At 34.6% G+C, this 21,984-nt stretch overlaps 1 protein-coding gene across 3 annotated transcripts in view; it reads right to left on the reverse strand.

The window, feature by feature from the left end:
• Positions 1-21,984, reverse strand: part of MAP4K5 (mitogen-activated protein kinase kinase kinase kinase 5) — a 140,342-nt gene that overhangs the window by 66,864 nt on the left and 51,494 nt on the right. For all 3 annotated transcript variants that reach the window (XM_032621212.1, XM_032621213.1, XM_032621211.1), the window contains exons 4-10: positions 14,906-14,996; positions 14,152-14,216; positions 11,175-11,230; positions 6,409-6,456; positions 5,949-5,991; positions 5,099-5,171; positions 1,324-1,455 (exon numbers count right to left, since the gene is read on the reverse strand). In XM_032621212.1, the coding sequence (XP_032477103.1) occupies positions 1,324-1,455; positions 5,099-5,171; positions 5,949-5,991; positions 6,409-6,456; positions 11,175-11,230; positions 14,152-14,216; positions 14,906-14,996 (508 nt within the window). The remainder of the gene's footprint in view (positions 1-1,323; positions 1,456-5,098; positions 5,172-5,948; positions 5,992-6,408; positions 6,457-11,174; positions 11,231-14,151; positions 14,217-14,905; positions 14,997-21,984) is intronic.

Here is a 21,984-nt window from a genome sequence, read left to right on the forward strand (position 1 = left end):
GTATTTCCTACAAAACCCCATATTTCCAAGTAAACTCCTTAGTCTTTTTTTTAAAATACCAAAGATATTTTCTCTTTTTAAAAATTAAATGATTCATTTATAAAGGAAAACCTTAAAAGAAAACAAGTCCGATTCCTCCCACCTTAAGACATTATTTAAAATGTTCTTCTTTTCTTTTCAGTCTTTATCTAAATATCAACCAATTACTGATTTATTATAATTATAATAGGTAATATTCTGTTCTTTTTTCACTAATAATCAATTTTCCATGTTGCTGTGGTTTATATATATATATATATATATATATATATATATATATATATATATTAGCTGCCCTTAACTGCTAAATAATTTGCTTAACAATTCACCAACGAATGGACATTTAGATTTTTCCCTGTAATCCCTAAGTGAATAATTCTTAGCTTTTTCTTTTCTTGAATTATTTCCTAAGTATAACTTTCCCAATAGTGGAATCAGTGCAACACTTTTATTGCCCATAACAAATAACATCTAAAATATTTCCCTAAAGGCCTGTACTTAACAGCATTTCAGCTAAAAGCAGATATTGTTTAACTTATATATCTTTAGGTACTTGCAAGGTTAAATAATTTTCCATGTTTCTTTAGTGTCTGGTACTTGCTCATAAACAATTTATCTTTTGCTCTTAAGAGTCTTTGAATGAGTTATCTACATAATATATAGTAATCTGCTGTCTAACATGTTAGGAGAATACTGTATTTTGTTGATTTTCTTTTTAACTTTATACTATTTACATTAAAAGTTTAAATTTTAGCCCAATTTATTTTTCCCTTCAAAATATTAAAAACCCCTTCACAGTCTCTCAAATATTTTTTCTGAGATAATATACTATAAAATATAAATGATTATACTAAGCATCTACCTGCTCCTTATCCCTAGACAAAGTAAAAAGAAACAAAATCAAATGAGAATAGAAAAAAAACCTCATTTGCATTCTATCATCTGTTTATAGATCCACTTAGGACAAAAAAGCCCATTTTTAATTAATAGATGAATAAACAAAGACTTAAAAAGACTTTTTTAATGATAACTGCTGTATCCTAGTATGATTTTTAAAGGAAATTTTTTTTACGCTTCAGACAGTATAGATGATTCACTCTATGTTGTCTTAGAAGTAGCAATACAAGAGAGATCAGGTTTTAGATGAGATTATCCCTAAGTCCCTCAGAACACTTTCACTATTTCAACATACTTTAAAATGAGCTTGGAATACCCAAGTTATGAGTATTTCACTCTCCCTGAAGCCCTTACTAGTAACTGCATAATTGTAAATACTGAGGACACCTCATGGGATGAAGATCAAACATAGGTGGCTGAAGTTCTCCAAGTTCAATTGCTGTTATTCCTACTGCCCAGATATCACAGAGTTGGTTGTAGCCACCATTCTTTTCTACTGCTGCAACTTCTGGGGCCATCCTAGAAGGAATCAATTAATATAACATTTTTATTTTTAAAAAATGATATGAAATCTGTTCTTTTTTATATTCACTAGACTTCTTGGAGGGAAAGAGGCTGAGAGGCATTTACTAGGAAAGAAGAAACTTTACTAGAAAAGAATATAAGACCACATATATACACAGATACACACACTCTTTTAAAACTTATTATTTAAAAATCTTGAATCTTCTCTGAATACTGTTGCTCTGAGGAAAAACTGTGTTGTCTTACTTTAGTTTCTGTCTTGTGAATCTTGTTTTATAACATGGGAAAAGAAAAAGAACACCTAAATCTCTGTGAAGGTCAGAGAAAAGCTCCCAAAGGAGGAGAGATTTATAGAATGAATTAGCAGGGAGCTAAGGGGGCTTGAGGAACCTGGATATTTTAGTCAGAGGAAACAAGTGCAAATGCAGGGGGACAGGAGAGCACAGTACACCTGGAAAGGTGATAGGACAGTGCTACTCAATATACGATCTACAGACAGGTATAGGGCCATAAACAGCTTGTTATCAGTCTGTGATAAGCACAGAAACTGAGAGCAGGTATTCTCATCCAGATAAATGATCATTTTTTTAGTAGTTTATTAATTTATTTTATAAATGTATTAGTCTGTGATGGACAGAAAATGAAAAAAAAATAAAACAAGGTCATTCATCACAGTTTGAGAGGGTCTAGAACGTATTTGGAAAATAAACCTCAGAGACAGAGGCTAGATAATGAATGATTATATAAGGAAGTTTAGACTTTACTGTAAAAAATGAAAGATTTAATTATGATATAAAATTATGGCAACATGAAGGATAGTGTGAGAAGAGGTGAAACCAGAATCAGGTAGATGAGTTAGAAGACTATCTGAAAAACACAAGGGAAAAATAAAGGACTTTTCAAAGGCAGTGGCAGTGGGCATAGAATGAAAGGGGCTGACTGAAGAGATTGAGTATAAAATGCTTGTGGATACTGAAGTAGTGCTATTATCAAACAACTGTTGAGTATATATAAGACTGAAGGTCAACTGAGTAGCTGAATTCGAATTACCTATTTGGGAGTCAATGGTGTATAATGATGGCATCTGAAGTTATAAAAGCATAGGTGATATTGCTCAGGGGAAATACTCTTTTATTTTTTGAATGTTTATAATTTTTAAATTATTTTTTATGTTGAATATCAACAAGGTAGAAGTTGTTTTTATGTGCACTTAGGTTACACAAACTTATATAACACAATGTCTCTCAACTTAAGCGTGGTTAAGGATATAAAACACCTATACCAAAAATGCTACATGCAAGTACTACATACATAATAATGGGTATAGGATTAAAGAGAAGAAAATGATCACCATGGAACAAGATGATTACAGGCAAGTTTCACAGAGTAAGGAAGTTGAGCTGGAATCCAGAGAAAACATACAGATTTCATCTCCTGTGCCCACTAGAATCAGTGGCGGCTAACTGAGTGCCAAATTGACCAGGACTGTTGTCAACAGTCATGAGCCTATCCACTGACCATTCATCTTTTACAACATGATTTTTTTTTTTTTTTTTTTTTTGCGGTACGCGGGCCTCTCACTGTTGTGGCCTCTCCCGTTGCGGAGCAACAGGCTCCGGACGCGCAGGCTCAGTGGCCATGGCTCACGGACCCAGCCGCTCCGCGGCATGTGGGATCCTCCCACACCGGGGCACGAACCCGTGTCCCCTGCATCGGCAGGCGGACTCTCAACCACTGCGCCACCAGGGAAGCCCACAACATGATTTTTAATACCAGCAACTTATCCCATTGACTTGAATGACTGTACATAATTTCCTTATAATTCCTGTTACATATGCATACTTTCAATTTTTCATTATTAAAGAAATGTGATAAAGCTTTTCATGTATCAATTTATGGCTCTCTGATAAATTACAACAAGCAGAATTGAGACTAAAGAACATAAACATTGTTTAAGGTTTTTGAAAAACATTATTGCCAAATTATCCTTCAAAACTGTTCTACTAGCTTCCACTTTCACTGTCAAATATTTAGTGATAGTCATAGGTATTACCCATGATTCCAAATATTTTTTAATTTGATAGAAAAGAATATCATTGTTTATTTAATGTACAGTTTTGGTCATCACTGGGGGAAACAATTTTCATATTTTATGAGATCTCATATATTTTTTTGAAATCTCATATATTTTAATAACTGCTTCTAATTAGCAGAAACATTCTTTTTATTGAATTGTTAAGAACTTACATATTAACGATATTAAAACCTAATTTGTCGTATTTTCTTTCTTGATTTGTTACTTGCCTTTTACTTTTGTTTAAGCTGGTAGACATACAGAAGCCTTAAACTTTCATGTAGTTAAATCTATCAAACAAATCTAGCAATGTTTTATACTTTTATGCCAAGAAAGGCTTACTCACCTCTTGAAGCAGTCAGTCACTGACAGTTCTTTTGGTTTCATCTTTATATTTAACCATTCCCATACACAACTTTTGAAAATCGAAGTGAGGATTTTTATTGTATAACTTGTGAATTTTATTTTTAAAGAAAAAGTATTAGCAATGTGAGTTTTAAAACTTTATATAGGGCTTCCCTGATGGCGCAGTGGTTAAGAGTCCGCCTGCCAATGCAGGGGACACGGGTGCGAGCCCTGGTCCGGGAAGATCCCACATGCCGCAAAGCAACTGAGTGTGTGCGCCACAACTACTGAGCGTGCATGCTACAACTACTGAAGCGCGTGTGCCTAGAGCCTGTGCTCCGCAACAAGAGAAGCCACAGCAATGAGAAGCCCACGCACTGCAATGAAGAGTAGTCCCCGCTCGCCACAACTAGAGAAAGCTCACGCGCAGCAAAAAAGACCCAATGCAGCCCAAAAAAAACCACAAAAAACCTTTATATAAAAATTTGCTAATGAGATAAAAAGACTGAACACATCAAATCTAGTATAAATATCATCCCTGATCAATAACTCTTTGAGGTTCCATCTACAATTTATTTTGGCATTAGGTAAGAAGTATGGAGCTACTCTAAAATTCTTTCCAAATAATAAATTATCCAAGCACTGTATATTAAAGAATCCAATCTTTCACATAAACTTTAAATGTCACTTTTTACAATACTCAGTATTTTACACATTAAGATTTATTACTAGGCTTTTTATTATATTTCAATTATCTAACTTCATTAATGAAAGCAGTGTTTTAGAAAGATTATTTTGTTAGTAATTGGTAGGATGCATTAGAAGTAGGGTGGTTGGTGAGGACTAATGGTAGTGTAGGATGCATGAGTTTTAACAAGAAAGTGAAGTCCTAGATTAAAATACAAGCAATACCAAAGAAAGGGTAATAAAATGACAGAAGATTGTAATACAATTTTCTTTTGAAAATCTCCTACCTATGAGTCCTCTCAACACAGCATCTGAGGGACAGTAGGAATTATTAGCACTTTAACACAGGGAAAGCTGGACAATGGAAATGTGTATCAAAATTCCCTAACCCAATCAGACCTATGATAGTGTCAAGGAGCACGCAAGTGTCCAGACTCCAGTCAAGCATGAATTTTATTACTAAGCAACAATGCTGATCACTAACCTTGAAGAAATAAAAATGCACAAAATTCAATTATAATAATATCTTACCAATAAGGGGTGCCAATGAAAGATTTTCTCTTGGCAATGGTAGCTGTTATTTTTGCAGCCACACCAAAGTCAGCTGGTGGGGAAAAAAACAAAACAGAAAATTTTGGTTTTCAATAAAACCACCACCATTTCTATATTTTACACTCAGGGATGCCATTATTAATAATTCAGATAGTAATACTAAAGAAATGTATATATATTGAATACCTAAATCTCTTCTTGCTTAGTTCAAAACATAATCATTAAAAGAAAATAACTTATTGGTACTTTATTAGAATGAAAACATACTTTATTAAGAACACAGACAATAAAAATATTTCCATTACAAGTACCTTGAGTTAAGTTGGAAAAAAAAAAAATCCACCTGGATTGCTTTTATTCTAACACAACCAGGTTAGAATTTTGGTGCTATTTTTAAAAGTTCTTTTTTCTATGTATAAACTTCTTTTATTGCTGTTAAACTGGTTATAAAAAACTAAAGATTCACATAGTTCATTTTTGTCATTTAACACATTAGGGGATTTTACTCTTATTCTTCTTAACTATTAATTTTGATGACTGAATAATGTTCCATAAGTTGATTTATCACAGTTTAAAAGTTTTTCTACTGCTAGACCTATGTTTCCATTTTTTCCCTATTATAAATAATGTTATGATTAATACTTTAGCAAATATGGATTTTTTATCTTTAGGATTAACTTCCTTAAACTGAATAAAGTAAAATTACTGGGTCAAAAGATGAACATTATTGTGGCTCTTCATGTGAATATTAAATTTGTATAATGTTATTCTCATTTAAAATTATACTAAAATTTTTTGAAAAAAATTTTAGGAATTTGAAATAACATACCTAATTTTACGTCACCATGATCTGTCAATAAAATATTTGCACCCTAAAACAAAAATACAAATACCATTAAATTAGCATCATAAAATTCCTTTCAATAAAATTATCAATTTAAACATACTGAATTTATTTTTTATTATTATTCTTTTATTGAAGTGTAGTTGATTTACAGTGTTGTGTTAATCCCTGCTGTACAGCAGAGTGACTCAGTTATACACGTAGAGACATTCTTTTTTTTAATATTCTTTTCCATTATGGCTTATCTTAGGATATTGAACATAGTTCCCTGTGCTATACAGTAGAACTTTGTTTATCCATCCTATATACAATAGTTTGCACCTGCTAATCCCAAACTCTCAGTCCTCCCCTCCCCCACCCCCCTCCCCCTAGGCAACCACAGGTCTGTTCTCTATGCCTTTGAGTCTTAAACATATTGAGTTTAAATTGAGTTAAATAAACTTACCTTGATATCTCTATGCATTTTGCCTTTAGTATGCAAATAGGCAAGACCCTGAAGTTTTAAAAAAAAAAAAGTATGCATTAGCAAAACTACAAACTTCACATCTAAATTTCTACTTAAAGATCTTACTGAATAAGAAAAACTAGAATGTCCTTTATTCGAGGGGAAAAAACCTAGATGTGTTTCTTCTTATTAATCAATGTTTACTGTATTTTAAGACTTCTGAATTCATTTTCTGATAAAAATCAGAAATATTTTACTATAACACCTGTCACCACAATCAAGATAATTAACATATTCATCACTCCCAAAAGTTCCTCCCACACATAAACACTGATATACTTTGTTGCTATAAATACTTCCAAAATTTTCTAGAGTTTTATGTAAACGGAATCATACAGTATATTATTTTTTATCTGGCTTCTTTCATTCACAATAATTAATCTGACATTCCCTGTTAATGTGTTATCAATATTTCATTCTTTCTTATCACTGAGTAGCATTCCACTGTACAGATATTACAGAATTTGTTTATTTGTTCACCTGTTGATAGACATTTGGGTTGCTGGGCTGTTTCCAGCTTTTGGCTATTATATATAAACCTGCTTTGAAGATTTATGTCAAGTATTTGTATGATTTTTCCCTCTTGGGTAAATACCTAGGAGTATAATGGCTGGATCAGATGGTGGTACAAGTTTAAACTTTTAGGAAACTGCCAAACTGTCTTCCAAAGCAGCTGTACCGTTTTACACTGAACCTAGCAGTGTACGAGAGTTCCAGTTAATCCACATTCTCACCAACCTTCCAAAGGTCAGTCTTTTTAATTTTAGCCATTCTAACTGGTGTGTAGTAGTATCTCACTATAGTTTTAATTCACACTTTTCTAATAACTAATGATATTGAGCATCTTTTCCATGTCCTTATTTGCCATCCATACAGCTTCTTTGATGAAGCATCTGTTTAAATCTTTTGTCCATTTGTTTATTTGGTGGTTGTTTTCCTATTATTGAGTTTTGAGAGTACTTTATATACTCTGGATACAAGTCCTTAATCAGATTTATACTTTGCAAATATCTTCCTCTGGCCTGTAGCTTGTCTTTTTATTCTCTTAACAGTGTGTCTTGAAAAGCAGAAGTTTTAAATTTTGACAAAGTCAAATTTGCCAAGTTTTTCTTTTATGGATCATGCTTTTTATATGTTACGTCCGAAAAGGCTTTTATTAACTCAAGATTGCAAAATTTTCTATGTTTTCTTCTAGAAGTTCTAGTTTGAGGTTTTATATTTAGATCTAAGTGATTAGTATTGAGTTAATTTTTACACATGGTATGAAACGTGGTTCAAAGTTCATGTGTCTGTATATGGGTCAAAGTTAACGTGTCTGAAGTTATAATAATAAGTTCAATTATTCCAGAACCATTTATTGAAAAACGTATCCTTTCTCCTTTGTCAAAAATCAGTAGCCATATATGCATGGAATTACTTCTGGTCTTTCTATTCTGTTCCACTGAACTACTTATCTACCCTTATGCCAATGCTTACTACTATGCTTTGTTAGTGTAGTTTTATAAGTCTTGAAATTGCTCCTGTTGGCCCTCAAATTTTTTTGTTCTTTTTCACAATTGTTTGACTATTCCAGTTCCTTTGGGTTTGTGTAGGAATTTTAGAATCAGCTTGTCAATTTCTAGAGGAAAAAAAAAAAGCTTCCTTTGATTTTGACTGGAACTGCATTGAATCTATACGTCAATTTGGGGAGAACTGATATCTTTACTGAACTTTCTGATCCATGAATATAGGAATACTACAGATAGCAAAGCTCTCAGTTTACTTAGGTCTTCTTTAATTTCTCTAAGCAGTTTTATAGTTTTTAGTATATAGGTATTCATGCATCTTTGTCATATATATCCCTAAGAATGTCATATTTTTGTTATTATAAATTGTATTTTTTAATTTCTGATTGTTGCTAGTGTATGGAAATCCAATTGATTTTGTATATTGATCTTGAATCTTGCAAACTTCCTAGTCTCACTCACTAGTTTTAGTAGATACTTTGCAGATTCTATTCCATTTTCTACAAAGATGGTTATGTGGTCTGTGAATAAAGACAGTTTTAATTCTTACTTTCTAGTCTAGATGCCTTTTATTTCATTGCTTTTGCTTTTTGTCCTGGCTAAACCTCCTAGTACTATGTTAAAAAGAAGCGGTGAAAGCAGACATCTTTGCTTTGTTTGATTGACCTTTGTGGGAAAGAATCTAGTCTTTTACATTAAATATGATTTAGTCATAAGTTTGCCACAGGTGCTCTTTAGCAGGCTGAATTAGTTCCTTTCTTTTCTCAGTATGCTAAGAATTTTTATCAGAAATAAATCTTGGATTTAGCTAAATGCGTTTCTGTATATCTATTCAGATGATCACATGGTTTTGCTTCTCTTTTTGTTTGCTAATATAATCAATTACTTGAAATGATTTTTGAATGTTAAATCAACACTGCCTTCTAGGATAAACCTTACTTGTTTATGATGTATTACCTTTTTATATGTTGTTGGACTACCTTTGCTAACCTTTTATTTTCCTTTTCAATTTTTGTACCTATTAAACGTTCATGAAGGATATTAGTTCACAGTTTTGTTCTTTTGTAAAGTCTGATTTTGGTTTCAGATCAATGCTGACCCATAAGATGATCTGGGAGGTATTCTCTACTCTTCAATTTTCTAGAAGAGTTTGTGTTGAATTGGCATTATTTCTTCCTTAAATGTCTGGTAGAATTTATCCATGACATCATCTGGCTTGGACTGTTCTTTGTGGGAATAGATAGAGGACTGTCCAGATGATTTCTAATTGAGCTACGATAGCTTGTGCCTTTCAAGGACACTATTTCCATTTCATCTAAACTGCAGGCTTTTTTGCTATAATGTTGTTCATAATATTCCTTGGCTACTGAATATCCCTGTCATCCTTTTAATATTTATAGATTCTGTCATAATGTCCCTCCATTCATTCCAAATATTGGTACCTTGCATCTTCTCATTTTTCCTGATAATCTGGTTTATCAATTTTATTGATTTTCTTAAAGAATGAGATTTTGGTTTCGTTGATCTTTCTCGTATTATTCTGCTTTCTATTTCACGGATTTCCACTGTGATCTTTATTATTTCCGTCCTCTGCTTACTTTGGCTTTAATTTGATCACCTTTTTCTAGTTTCTTAAGTTGGAAGTTGAGGATTTTGTTCTGTGAGTTCAACTTTTTTAGATTCTACATATAACTGAGATTCTACATACAAATATTTGTTTTTCTGTGCCTGGCTCTTTTCACTTAGCATAATGTCCTCCAGGTTCATCTGTGTTGTAACAAGTGACAGGATTTCTTTTTTTGTGGCTGAATAATACTCCACTGTATTTATAAACCATGCCTCTTTATCCATTCACCGGTTGACAGACATTAGATGTGGAACTTTGTCAGCATAAGAGAATTTTTAAATTGGAACTAATATCTTGGAGGTCATCCCTTCTAGAGCCTCATTTTATACTTGGGGAACTACAACCATAGATGAGAGATCATGGTCATATACCAGGGCCAGACTGCAAACACAAGTTTTTGTTTTGTTTTCTACCTCCATCCAGTACTCTGTCCATTACTTAAAGAGGCAGTGATCTTTGGAAATTAAAACATAAAGAACACTGATCTGTCAACAATTTTCTGCTCTGAGTGCATGATTAGGTTTCTATTTTATATGGATATAAAAAAAGCAGATTTCTTTGTTATGTAAATATTACAGAAATATAAATTATTTATATATATGTTTACTTTCATATATCTAACAATAAAATTTTAAAGCATGTGGAAACCAACTCTTGGAAAAGACTAGAACTTTCCCTTAAATCAGGTCAAATTCCCAATTTCTAAAATATGGAAGAACAACATATAGAACATCAATTTCACTTCTAAACAAATTACACAATCTAGGAAATGCAGAGACAGAAGCATCAATTAACAAGTATCAGTTGTGAATTGCCAAAATAAAAAACACAGTCCCTACTACTTAATCTTGCTTCCTAAATTAAATGCCTTAAAGTATATGAACAAAATTATTAACTACTAATTTTTTCAATCACTAATCTTTCAAGGAACTAACAAAATAAATTGGAAGAAATGCTGCATACTCTATATACCTACTGAAGATTTATAACCTACTCTAACATACTAAAAGCTCTCACAGGATGTGAAATAAGGAAGTAAAGAAATCTCAATACGATGTTTAGAAGCTTCTAAAAAGGATTCTGATAACGATAGCATTTATTAATATTACACAGAACTTACAAATTACAAAGATTTCCAGATAACATTCTGGGTAATTGTTATGCAACTTTACTCTCATTTTGGGAGAAATGGTAAAAGAACACATGTCTTTTGCAAAAGGATTCCTTTTACTGCCATAAAACTTGAAGGGAAAGCTTAGACAAGGTGTTATAATTGAGAGGTCTGGTGATTCATTCATGAAAAACAATTCACACCTATGGCTTTCCTCAGCTTTGCAGCAATTGTGGGCTAAGCACTACAAAGCAGAACACCAAACGTCACCATTGTGTATACCAGCATCAACTTAAATGAATTTCTGAGACTCATTCACAAAAGAAATAACTAGGCTTACAGAATTACCATAGGTTAACAGAAAAATCTGGTTTACTCTTTTTCTTTTGGACAGATAACCATTTTATTGTTTTCAACTGTGAAACTAGAACTGCATTTCTATCTACATAAGCAAACATAGTACCTGTAAAGTTTCTCTGCATACATAGGCTATTTGCAATTCTGATAATGGTCCTGTAACTAGAAAGAAAAAAAGAGACCACATCGTTACACATTTGAATACAACAGATTAAAAACATTTTAAAAATGAGAAACAATTATAAAACTTCTGTATAAATCATTGGGTGACTTCTCCTCATGAGCATATATTATTCTTATAATCAGGAAACAAAAAAAAAGTAAAGTTGAAAAATTTTAAATGTACTTTAAAAATGGAAGATTTAAAACTACAATGAGGTATCACCTCACACCAGTCAGAATGGCCATGATCAAAAAATCTACAAAAAATAAATGCTGGAGAGGGTGTGGAGAAAAGGGAACCCTCTTGCACTGTTGGTGGGAATGTAAATTCATAGAGCCACTATGGAGAACAATATGGAGGTTCCTCAGAAAACTAAAAATAGAACTACCATACAACCCAGAAATCCCATTACTGGGCATATACCCTGAGAAAACCATAATTCAAAAAGAGTCATGTACCACAATGTTCATTGCAGCTCTATTTACAATAGCCAGGACATGGAAGCAACCTATGTGTCCAGCGACAGCTGAATGGATAAAGAAGATGTGGCACATATATACAATGGAATATTACTCAGCCATAGAAAGAAACGAAACTGAGTTATTTGTAGTGATGTGGATGGACCTAGAGACTGTAATACAGAGTGAAGTAAGTCAGAAAGAGAAAAACAAATATCGTATGCTAACACATATATATGGAATCAAAAAAAAATGGTTCTGAAGAACCTAGGAGCAGGACAGGAATAAAGAGGCAGACGTAGAGAATAGACTTGAGGACACAGGGAGGGGGAAGGGTATGCTGGGACGAAGTGAGAGAGTGGCATGGACATACATACACTACCAAATGTAAAATAGATAGCTAGTGGGAAGCAGCCGCATAGCACAGGGAGGTCAGCTCGGTGCTTTGTGACCACCTAGAGGGGTGGGATAGGGAAGGTGGGAGGGAGACACAAGAGGGAGGAGATAAGGGGATATATGTATACATATAGCTGATTCACTTTGTTATACAGCAGAAACTAACACAACTTTGTAAAGCAATTATACTCCAGTAAAGATGTTAAAAAAAAAAATGGAAGATTTGTTCCATAACAACTTTGGACAGTGAAAATATTAAGCACCCATAATGTGCAAAGCACAGTACTGGACATCACAGGATGTTCTATACAAAGCAATGGACATGATCTCAATCCTGAACAATATTTTAAACAATAAAGCCGCCAAATGAGAAAAACATATATAATTAATTACAGTTACATACACAAGTTAGAGGACCATAAAGGGATCGACTGCTGAAATATACTAAAAGGCATCATTTATTTTTTTAAAAGTCTAGATATCATTTCCTTAGCATAATTCTTTACTATATCTATCGAAACAAGGAGCTTGATCCAATACCTTACCTAAGTATCCAAAAAGCAATTAGGTCACTTCTGAAAACCAAATCTCTCCCTATGAAATATAAAATCCTTCTGCAAGTACCCAACTAGGGGCTTTTGAAATATGCCTTCCAATATCATGAAAGAATATTTGAAATCCGGGGTGGTATTTGCTGACAGTGAAATCAAAATCAGATACACTTACATGTAATCTTTACTTACGAAAATATTTTACTACATATTTTAATCACTGGTTCCCTACACCTACTCAGGAACATAAAATTTTGATTCACAGTAATGATAAAATAGGAGTAATAGAAGGGTTTTGAAACCACTTTATTAACAGTTATTATAGGTGTAGTTATTCTTGATTACTATGCTATCTAGTATATTTACAGGGATGAATACTTTTTAGATTCAATTTAATTCAATAAATAGCAGGTTTAATAATGGAAAGCAGAAATTTCATAAAGAAATAAAATTAATGTCTCAAAATAATTCTTTCAATTTAAAAGGGTAAGTAGTAAAAAATAAAAAATGCCCACTGCATAGTTTTATTAATCCATATCCTTGAGTTCTCATTCTGTGAAAGTGTGGATAAAAATTATAAATATTGATATTAGATAAAAATTCTTCATATAAAAGATCATAATTCTTCATAAAATCATAGAAAATAATTTTATTTTTTAATATTTATTTATTTATTTAGGCTGCATCAGGTCTCAGTTGTGGCACGTGTTATCTTTAGCTGCAGCATGTAAGATGTTTTGTTTGTTTTAGTTGCGGCATGTGGACTTCTTAGTTGCGGCTTGTGGGCTTCTTAGTCTCGGCATGCATACGGGATCTAGTTCCACAACCAGGGATCGAACCCGGGCCCCCTGCACTGGGAGCATGGAGTCTTACTCACTGGACTACCAGGGAAGTCCCACAGAGAAGAATTTTAAACCAAGTGGCACAGAGCTGTTTTCTACCAATAATTTTTAAAAATCAACAACAGGGGTAAAATAAAAGAGAATAGTCATTCTAATATAGTATTATAAGGGAAAGTTCATTTCAGAAAGTTGTCTAAATTAACCTAATGCTAAATAAAATACTCCAAATTCTTAAAATTATATATTTTTAATACAAAAATATTATAGCAACAACTAAACTGTTTTCCTAGTTAGCAGCTTAAGTTATTATTAAGATAGACATGTAATTTGCTTTATGTGAGAGTCACCCTTTACATTTCAATTCTAATTTAAAAGGAAGTTTAGGCAGCTTTGTTTGTAGATAAAATACTTCCCTAGAGACTACATAACCTAGAGACTACGTCTGAAAAGTTAAATCTGGATTGTTCAAGTACTCTCCGATTTCTCAGTTCAGGCTCCAGCAATTTAGCTGAATAACCAACAAAATATAAAATATAGGTTGCTTTCACGCAATACTCCAGGAGCAGGACGGAAGAACAGTAAATCTACCTGTTAGTATCCATTGTTAACTAGAAATGTTAAATAACAGTCATTAAAGTCAAAGTTTTAAAATGTGGAGTCAAATTAACAGTACCATGGTAAATATCTTGAAGTGATCCGCCACCACAGTATTCCATACAAATCCATAGTTTTTCCCGACTAACATGAAAGAGAAAGAAAATTATATTAGTTAGTAATTCTCAACAACTGACATATTTTGAAGGCTGTCACTCTTTAGCACACAAAGGTTTAGGATACACTGCAGGTTTAGGATAGACTGCAACAGGAAATTGCCCTTCAGGATACAGAAAAGCATATTAATTTCAGCTTTGTTCCCACCTTAAATGGTTTAGAATGTGCTCAATTTTATAAGCTAGAACACTTGCTTGTAATCATTCATAGTATTTCATTAAGGTTGCCAGATAAGGTATAAATGCATAAATGAAACTGTCATTATTAATATAAAAGAGTAGACAATAAGAAGACCTGAGGGCTTCCCTGGTGGCGCAGTGGTTGAGAGTCCGCCTGCCGATGCAGGGGACACGGGTTTGTGCCCCGGTGTGGGAGGATCCCACATGCCGCGGAGCGGCTGGGCCCGTGAGCCATGGCCACTGAGCCTGCGCGTCCGGAGCCTGTGCTCCACAACGGGAGAGGCCACAACAGTGAGAGGCCCGCGTACCGCAAAAAAAAAAAAAAAAAAAAAAAAAAGAAGACCTGAGAAATTTTAGAACTTCAGACAAATAATTTTTAAAATTTATATACAAAATAGCACTACATGAAAGGGAGGGGGTGTGTGAGCAAAGAAATATGAAATACAAAGACAGAGTAGATGCTTTTGTGTTTTTTACCTGAGATAGCTCCCGAAGTAGGCAACAATGTTGCAATGCTTACATTCTTTAACCATAAATATCTCTTGTTGAATCAAAGAAAAATCATCTCCTGAAAAACAAAATGATAATAACTTGGTTACCACGTTACATTTTGTGTCTCTATCTATAAGAAGGAAAACTTTACAGTAAGTATCAGAGATGAGGAATTAGACATTCTTAATACTTTAATGGGAATGTACACTGGTACATTCTTTCTATAAAGCCAGAAGCCTTAAAAATGTATAAAATCCTAGAACTCATAATTTCACTTCAAAATTTATTTTCTTGAGATATGCAGAGATGATATTCTCTACAGTGTTACTTAATAATGAAAGCATGGTAAAATAACTTATGGTACAGTCATAGATATTACAATACAGTTAAAACATGTTTTGATATGAAAACATGTTCATGATATATTAAGTGAAGAAGGGATATTACATATATATTATATAAGTACATATGTATACAGAAAAAAATGTCTCAAAAACATACACAATGTTTATGTCTGGGTATTAAAATTTAAAGTAACTTTGCTTTCTTCTTTTTTGAGTTGTATTTTCCAATTGTCTACCAAAAACCTATTTGTTTAACTAGAAAAAGTTATATTCAAATAAAATATTCGTTATTTATGGGAATTTTATGGTTGATATGGGAATACTGCCTAGAATGACATTGTCATCACCGAACTTCATTTTGCATAGAAAGAGTGTTTTACTCCAGTAAAAGGAGTTTAGAAGTTGATAAAATGATTGCATTTGTATTATGTAAATGCAATATAATGAAGAAGAGCTCGAGGTCTGGGTTAGACACACCTGGATTCAAGTGCCGATTCAGCCATTCACTGGCAATGTAACCTTGGGCAATCTAACGCTTCTGAATCACAGCTGAATCCATTAAAGTATCATCTGAATTCATTCCACCTGTTTGGCTTGCTTATCTACCACTTTCCAGAAACATTCCCTACATTTTGGTAATACCAGTTGCTGGCCATTTTTTTTTTTTTTTTGTGGTACGCGGGCCTCTCACTGTTGTGCCCTCTCCCGCCGCGGAGCACAGGCTCCGGACGCGCAGGCTCAGCGGCCATGGCTCACAGGCTCAGCCGCTCCGCGGCATGTGGGATCCTCCCGGACCAGGGCACAAACTCGTGTCCCCTGCATCGGCAGGTGGACCCTCCACCACTGCGCCACCAGGGAAGCCCAGCTGGCCATTTTTGTAATAGATTCTCATGCCCCTAAGCTTCTGTTTATGCAAGTCCCTCCGTTGGGAACGCTGTGAGAAAGAGTATGTAGTGCATTTAATACAATATTTGACACAGAATAAATGCAACAGCAATATTATTATATGTTGGAGGCAAGAAAGATACAAACAAAAGTGTTCCTTTTTAGGACATCACCATAAGATATTTTTTATTAGATAGTGTTTTGTAATGGTCTTTTGTAAAACAACATCACGTTTAAAACCAGTGGTGTCCAGATAAGCTCTAGCTCTAACTTAAAGTCATCTTAGAATAACATACAAGGCCAAGAAGGAAAAACTTAGAAATTAGGCTTTAGATAAACAAATAAAATTCTCACACAAATCAGAGATATTTTCCCCTTATATTACAACTTTCAATTCAGAGCTAAAAAAAGCTTTAAATATTTTTCTATGCCATAAAATACCTTTTAAAAAAACCAGTCATTAATGATGTGGTTTATACATATATTTAATTTAGGTATGATACACCAAATTTATTTATAATCATTATGGCACTCTTTTCAACAGTCCCTTCAAGTTAACATTAATTGATAATTAAGCTAAATAATTTAGTGTTACCAATTTTAAAGAACTAGATAAATCAAATAAGGGTACAATTTTCTAACAATAAAAATCTGAGTAAAAATCTTTAAAGAAAATTTAGCTTTTATTTGTAAAAATGGGAAAACCTATATTACATGAATGGTTACATATGCCTTAAACCTAAGTGCACAGTGGCAACATTTTATTTCAGCAAGCACCAGAGTTCCTAAAAAGTGAGGAAGAAAATAACTTCTTAATAATCTGCCAATAGGGACTTCTCTGGTGGCACAGTGGTTAAGAATCCACCTGTCAATGCAGGGGACAGGGGTTCGAGCCCTGGTCTGGGAAGATCCCACTTGCCACGGAGCAACTAAGCCTGTGTGCCACAACTACTGAGCCTGTGCTCTAGAGCCCGTGAGCCACAACTACTGAGCCCTCATGCCACAAATACTGAGCCCACACGCCTAGAGCCTGCACTCGCAACAAATAAGAAGCCACCACAATGAGACGCCCGCGCACCGCAATGAAGAGTCGCCTGCACTCGCCGCAACTAGAGAAAGCCCGCATGCAGCAACGAAGATCCAACGCAGCCAAAAATAATTTGCCAGTAGAAGGGGATCAACGAAGATAATCCAGAATAGATGATAATTTCATGTTCCCCATTATCAACCAAGGCAGAAGTACGGGATAACTCCTGAAGATTACAGTAAAAAGCTTGCAGCAACGAAGGCCCAACACAGACAAAAATAAATTAATTAATTAATTTAAAAAAAAAACAAAAAAACAACCTGTGCCCCCTGCAATGGAAGCACATAGTCCTAACCACTGGACTGCCAGGGAATTCCCTACCTAATCACTTTTAAATGTGCACAGAAGTCTTATATCTGAGCTGTGCTGAACAATTCTTCAGTTAAGTCTAGGATTTAGAATATATTTTCCCACAGGAGTAACTTCACAAATGGTGCCTAACTTCTTCATGATGTCTAAATTCTTAAACTGACCTGTAAAAGTCAATAATATGGCTCAATTAAAACTACGAGTAACAGACACTAATTCTTCAGGAAAATCAGCTGAGTTCCACACCACAACTGTGCTCCCAGTAGTAGCTGTGTGAGGTTTCTGCCAGGAAAGACACGGTCTTGGTGAGACTGAGTGACAGCTTTTTATGACTGTAGCTAGAAGCTAGAATTCACAAGAACAGGTCATTAATAACTCAGATGTTTGGGGACTGTGCCTTCTTTAATATATGTAACTTAGTGAATAAACTTCAGTTTTGAGTATGTTATTCAAATATCTATTTCACAGTATTGTCTTAAGCTTCAGTGCAAAGTGGGCAGAATCTTCTATAAACCGAAATTGTACCATGAAGCAGTTTTATGTAAAGATAATATTTTGTAGTTCATCCTAAAAGGCAAGTAAGCTAAATAGTTATTTATCACAGATATAGCTATTCTTTGATGGCTTACATCAGCCTCATGAAAATTACCTGAAATTTGGATTTATTTCATTCTTCTGATTGGGTGATACCAGATCACTGTTGCCTTTCACTGAGATACAGCATACAATCCCCTAAGTTCAGAGGCCTCAGGCCTGTAGGTTCCAGCTCTGTTGTTCATGCATAAATGGGTTTTGAGAAGCTATTTTCTCAAAAGAGAGAAGTTTCATTCTTCATACCCCAGCAGTCAACTAGAGTAGTTGAGGAACAGAGCCCCATATCTGCAGTTTTGACTATGTACCTGTTATTTTCACCTGAATGCCTTGCTAACACCTTGAATTTAATACGCCTGAGGGTTCCACATCTTCTCTCAGACACCAATTTTCTCTTTGGACTTTCCTACTTGTGCTGATGGCACTTTTTTCTAAAGGACTAACCACTGCCAGCCTGACCACAGCCCTCCTAAGAGAATCCACCTCCATGCAGCAAGACCTACTGTGTGTGCCTTGTGGTTTTCTACTTGCTGAATGCACCGAGGTGGGACAAGTGATGTTAAAAAATGGGATGAACCAATCACATTTGGTGTCTTGAAAACCTGAAGCATGGAAAACTGAGTCAGTTGTTAGTTACAGGAGAATCACATTAAAAGTAGAATATTAGAATAAGAGTCCATGAATGACTGTGGCTAAGGTTCCTAGAAATGTCCTACTAAAAACCTGGCTGACGAGTATGTCCTTATTATATAGGAAGGGAAAAATCCACCAGAGACAGAATGTGTGGGTGTTTTTGCCCTTCTTCTCTGATAAGGGCAGTTGTGTGTTAGGGAACTCAACCTGATAGTCCTAGGAAAAAAACAAGTGTCCCCCTTCAGCCAGAAAGGTGATCCATAGGGAAGAAAGAGAGACAGTAGCTCTGTGTTTGAGATGGTATAGTGGAACCAGTCCAGATTTTCAGTGCTTTTAAGACTGGCTTGAGCTCTGAGAGGTAGCTGTAAAAAAGAACTGAAAAGTGCAGCATTAGTTATAGAGTTCTATATGGTTTGTTTGTTTATTATATTTGGCTGTGCCAGGTCTTAGTTGTGGCATGCAGGATCTTCGTCACCACCTTTGGGATTCTTAGTTGCAGCATGCGGGATCTAGTTCCCTGACCAGCGATCTTACCTGGGCCCCCTGCGTTGGGAGCGCAGAGTCTTAACCATTGGACCGCCAGGGAAGTCCCTCTAGATGGTACTGACACAGGGATGTATGTTTTAAATTTTTTTGAAAAAACCACTGTATTAGGGTTTAAGTTTGGCACATTCAGTGATCCCAGCCTTCACCACAGTGTTTCAAGGCTAACACTCAGAGACAGATTTGCTAATAATAAGGGTAACAAGCACTACAAGATTCTGAAGACCAAGTTTTAAAGGTGGACAAACTCCACCACTGTCCCTTGTTCCTAAGCCATCTCCTGTCTAGCAGCACACGGCAACCCTCAACTACAATTTTTAACTGAAGTAGGAAGCCCATTCCCCAAAACATGCTACTCTATAAGATATGGCCTTAGTATCTGGGGTCACTCTGGAGTCTGGTCTTTGCTTTCAGTTTCTTAGCTCTGGATACAATTAGCCAATGCCAGTGTTTACTTAGCTACCAGTTGCTTCTGCTACAATCAGTCCACCAAAATAGTGTTAAGTTAGACTCTAATAATGCCACACTTAAGACATTTATAAAAACACAGTAAGGAAAGAGTAGAAGTCTTGGAAGGTAAGAGACTGGAACTGTAGGGCCTTTTGATACTACTGGCAAGTTGACATAAAGGGCTTAAGTGTTCACACTCTGGGAATGAATTGAAGTAAGCTGGTTGCACCCCTTGTGTATAATAAGGGTCCTTTGGATTACACTTGGATTCAACATCCTCTTAAGGGTTTTGGTAATCAAATGGGTCCTAAAAAATAGTACTTGGGAAATGACTAAAAGCAATATGCCTCTCAGATTTTAACAACAACAACAAAAAGGGTCCTAGGTATTAAAAATCTGATTGTGGCAAAATGAAAGGCAGCCATACGATTCATCATATCCCTCCCTGAAACAATATTGTAGTAGATCATGAATTTAATACTGAGGTTAATTAATTAAACCAGTATCTATAACTACATAAATAGCTGCTGACCTAGATCAATTTAAAGGGCTTAAAGAATGAGCCATAGTGTGGAAGAGTCACTTAGTGCTTCAAACAACAGGGCAGTGTGTAGCAAGGACAATCCTAATTTCTGGAATGCCTGGCCCAAGACATAAAGGGAAACGGCATCATTATGAAGCCTAAACCAAAATCAGAAAGTGATCTCTGGAGTTGCTGCATCATAACCCCAGCTGACTTTCCAACTGCAACCAATTAAAAAAAAAAAAGAAAAGGATCCTGGCAACTGGAAAGCAAGTATCTGGGAGGAGGCTGAATAACTCCCAGGACCCTGGCTAAGTACTTACTACTATGTCCTCCTTTCCAGCAAAAGAGGAACAACTACCTTACTGAGATGTGGCCTATGATTAGAATGCCAACACAGCATGGACTAAAAAATAAACAAAATCAGAGCAAGAAAGAGATTAAATCCAGAAAGAACTGCTGATTTCTATGGAATATAGTCAAAGGTAGAGTAGACTTTCTGGACATCCATTTTATGGATGTTAGCCCAAGAAGAACCAAACATAACAACTGATACCAATGTCATATTCCAGATCTCTGAACTTGGCTATAAGTCTTTGAAAGGAATCCTTTGGACTGCACGAACTAATTTCTAGTACTAGTATTCGCCATCAGACACTTCTAAGCACTCCATAAAAATAATAAAAAATTATCCTGAGATAAAGAAGAATCTTGGAATTTCAAAATCATCTTTCAAAAAGTATTTCACAAATAACCCCACTCTCATACACACCTTCAAAAGCAGGCTGAGAAAAGAGGATGGATGGGTATTTCATAGTAAAGGAAATATAAATGCCAATAAACTTATAAAAGATGCTTATTCTCAAATGAAAGAAACACAAATTAAAGCTATTTTTTAATCCCATCAGTTTTGCAGAAGTTTTACAATTCCCAGTAATATATATTTTGGAGACAGTATTAAGAAACATTTTCAAATCTGCTTGTGAAAATGAAAAACTGATCATGCTTTTTGGAAGCCATTTGGCACTATTAATCAAACTTTATATACCCAACAATACATACAAAGATATTCACTGCAACACTGATTCCAACTGCAAAAAAATGTGGAAATAACCTAAATGTACATCAATAAGGGATTAAATGAATGTTACCTCTGTACAACAAAATACTCTGCAGCTATTAACAAGAACAAATAACAGCAATATATGTTAACATGGAAAATGTTCAAACAGTTGTAAAGTGAGAGGACAAAAAAAGAAGTCTGGAGAACAATATATAGAAAATGTCTGGAAGGAAATGGAAAAAGACAGTAGCTACTTCTGTGAAAGGGAATAAAGACTTGCAGCCAGGAGAACTTATTTTCCACTTCAAACCATTGTGTTGGTTTGATTTAAAAAACAAAAACACCATGAACATTACTTTAACAAAACACAGTACTCTAGTCTGAAAATCTTTTTCTGTCAACTAGGTCATTTAAATATTTTTTCTTTCTCTAGTAATTACTGAAATACATGGATAACTATCTACCTCTTATTTTGTGATTTCTATTGGTTCCATATTCTATACTTCTTTTTGTCCTGTCTTACCTTCTTTTAGATTGAGTTTTTTGTTGTTGTTTGGTTTGTTTTTGTCTTTTTTTTTCCCTCCACAACCAGTTTGGAATTGACAACCTCTATCGCTATTCTTCAGAAGTTACCCT

Source organism: Phocoena sinus, chromosome 2, assembly GCF_008692025.1.
Source record: "Phocoena sinus isolate mPhoSin1 chromosome 2, mPhoSin1.pri, whole genome shotgun sequence".
Lineage (NCBI taxonomy): Eukaryota > Metazoa > Chordata > Mammalia > Artiodactyla > Phocoenidae > Phocoena > Phocoena sinus.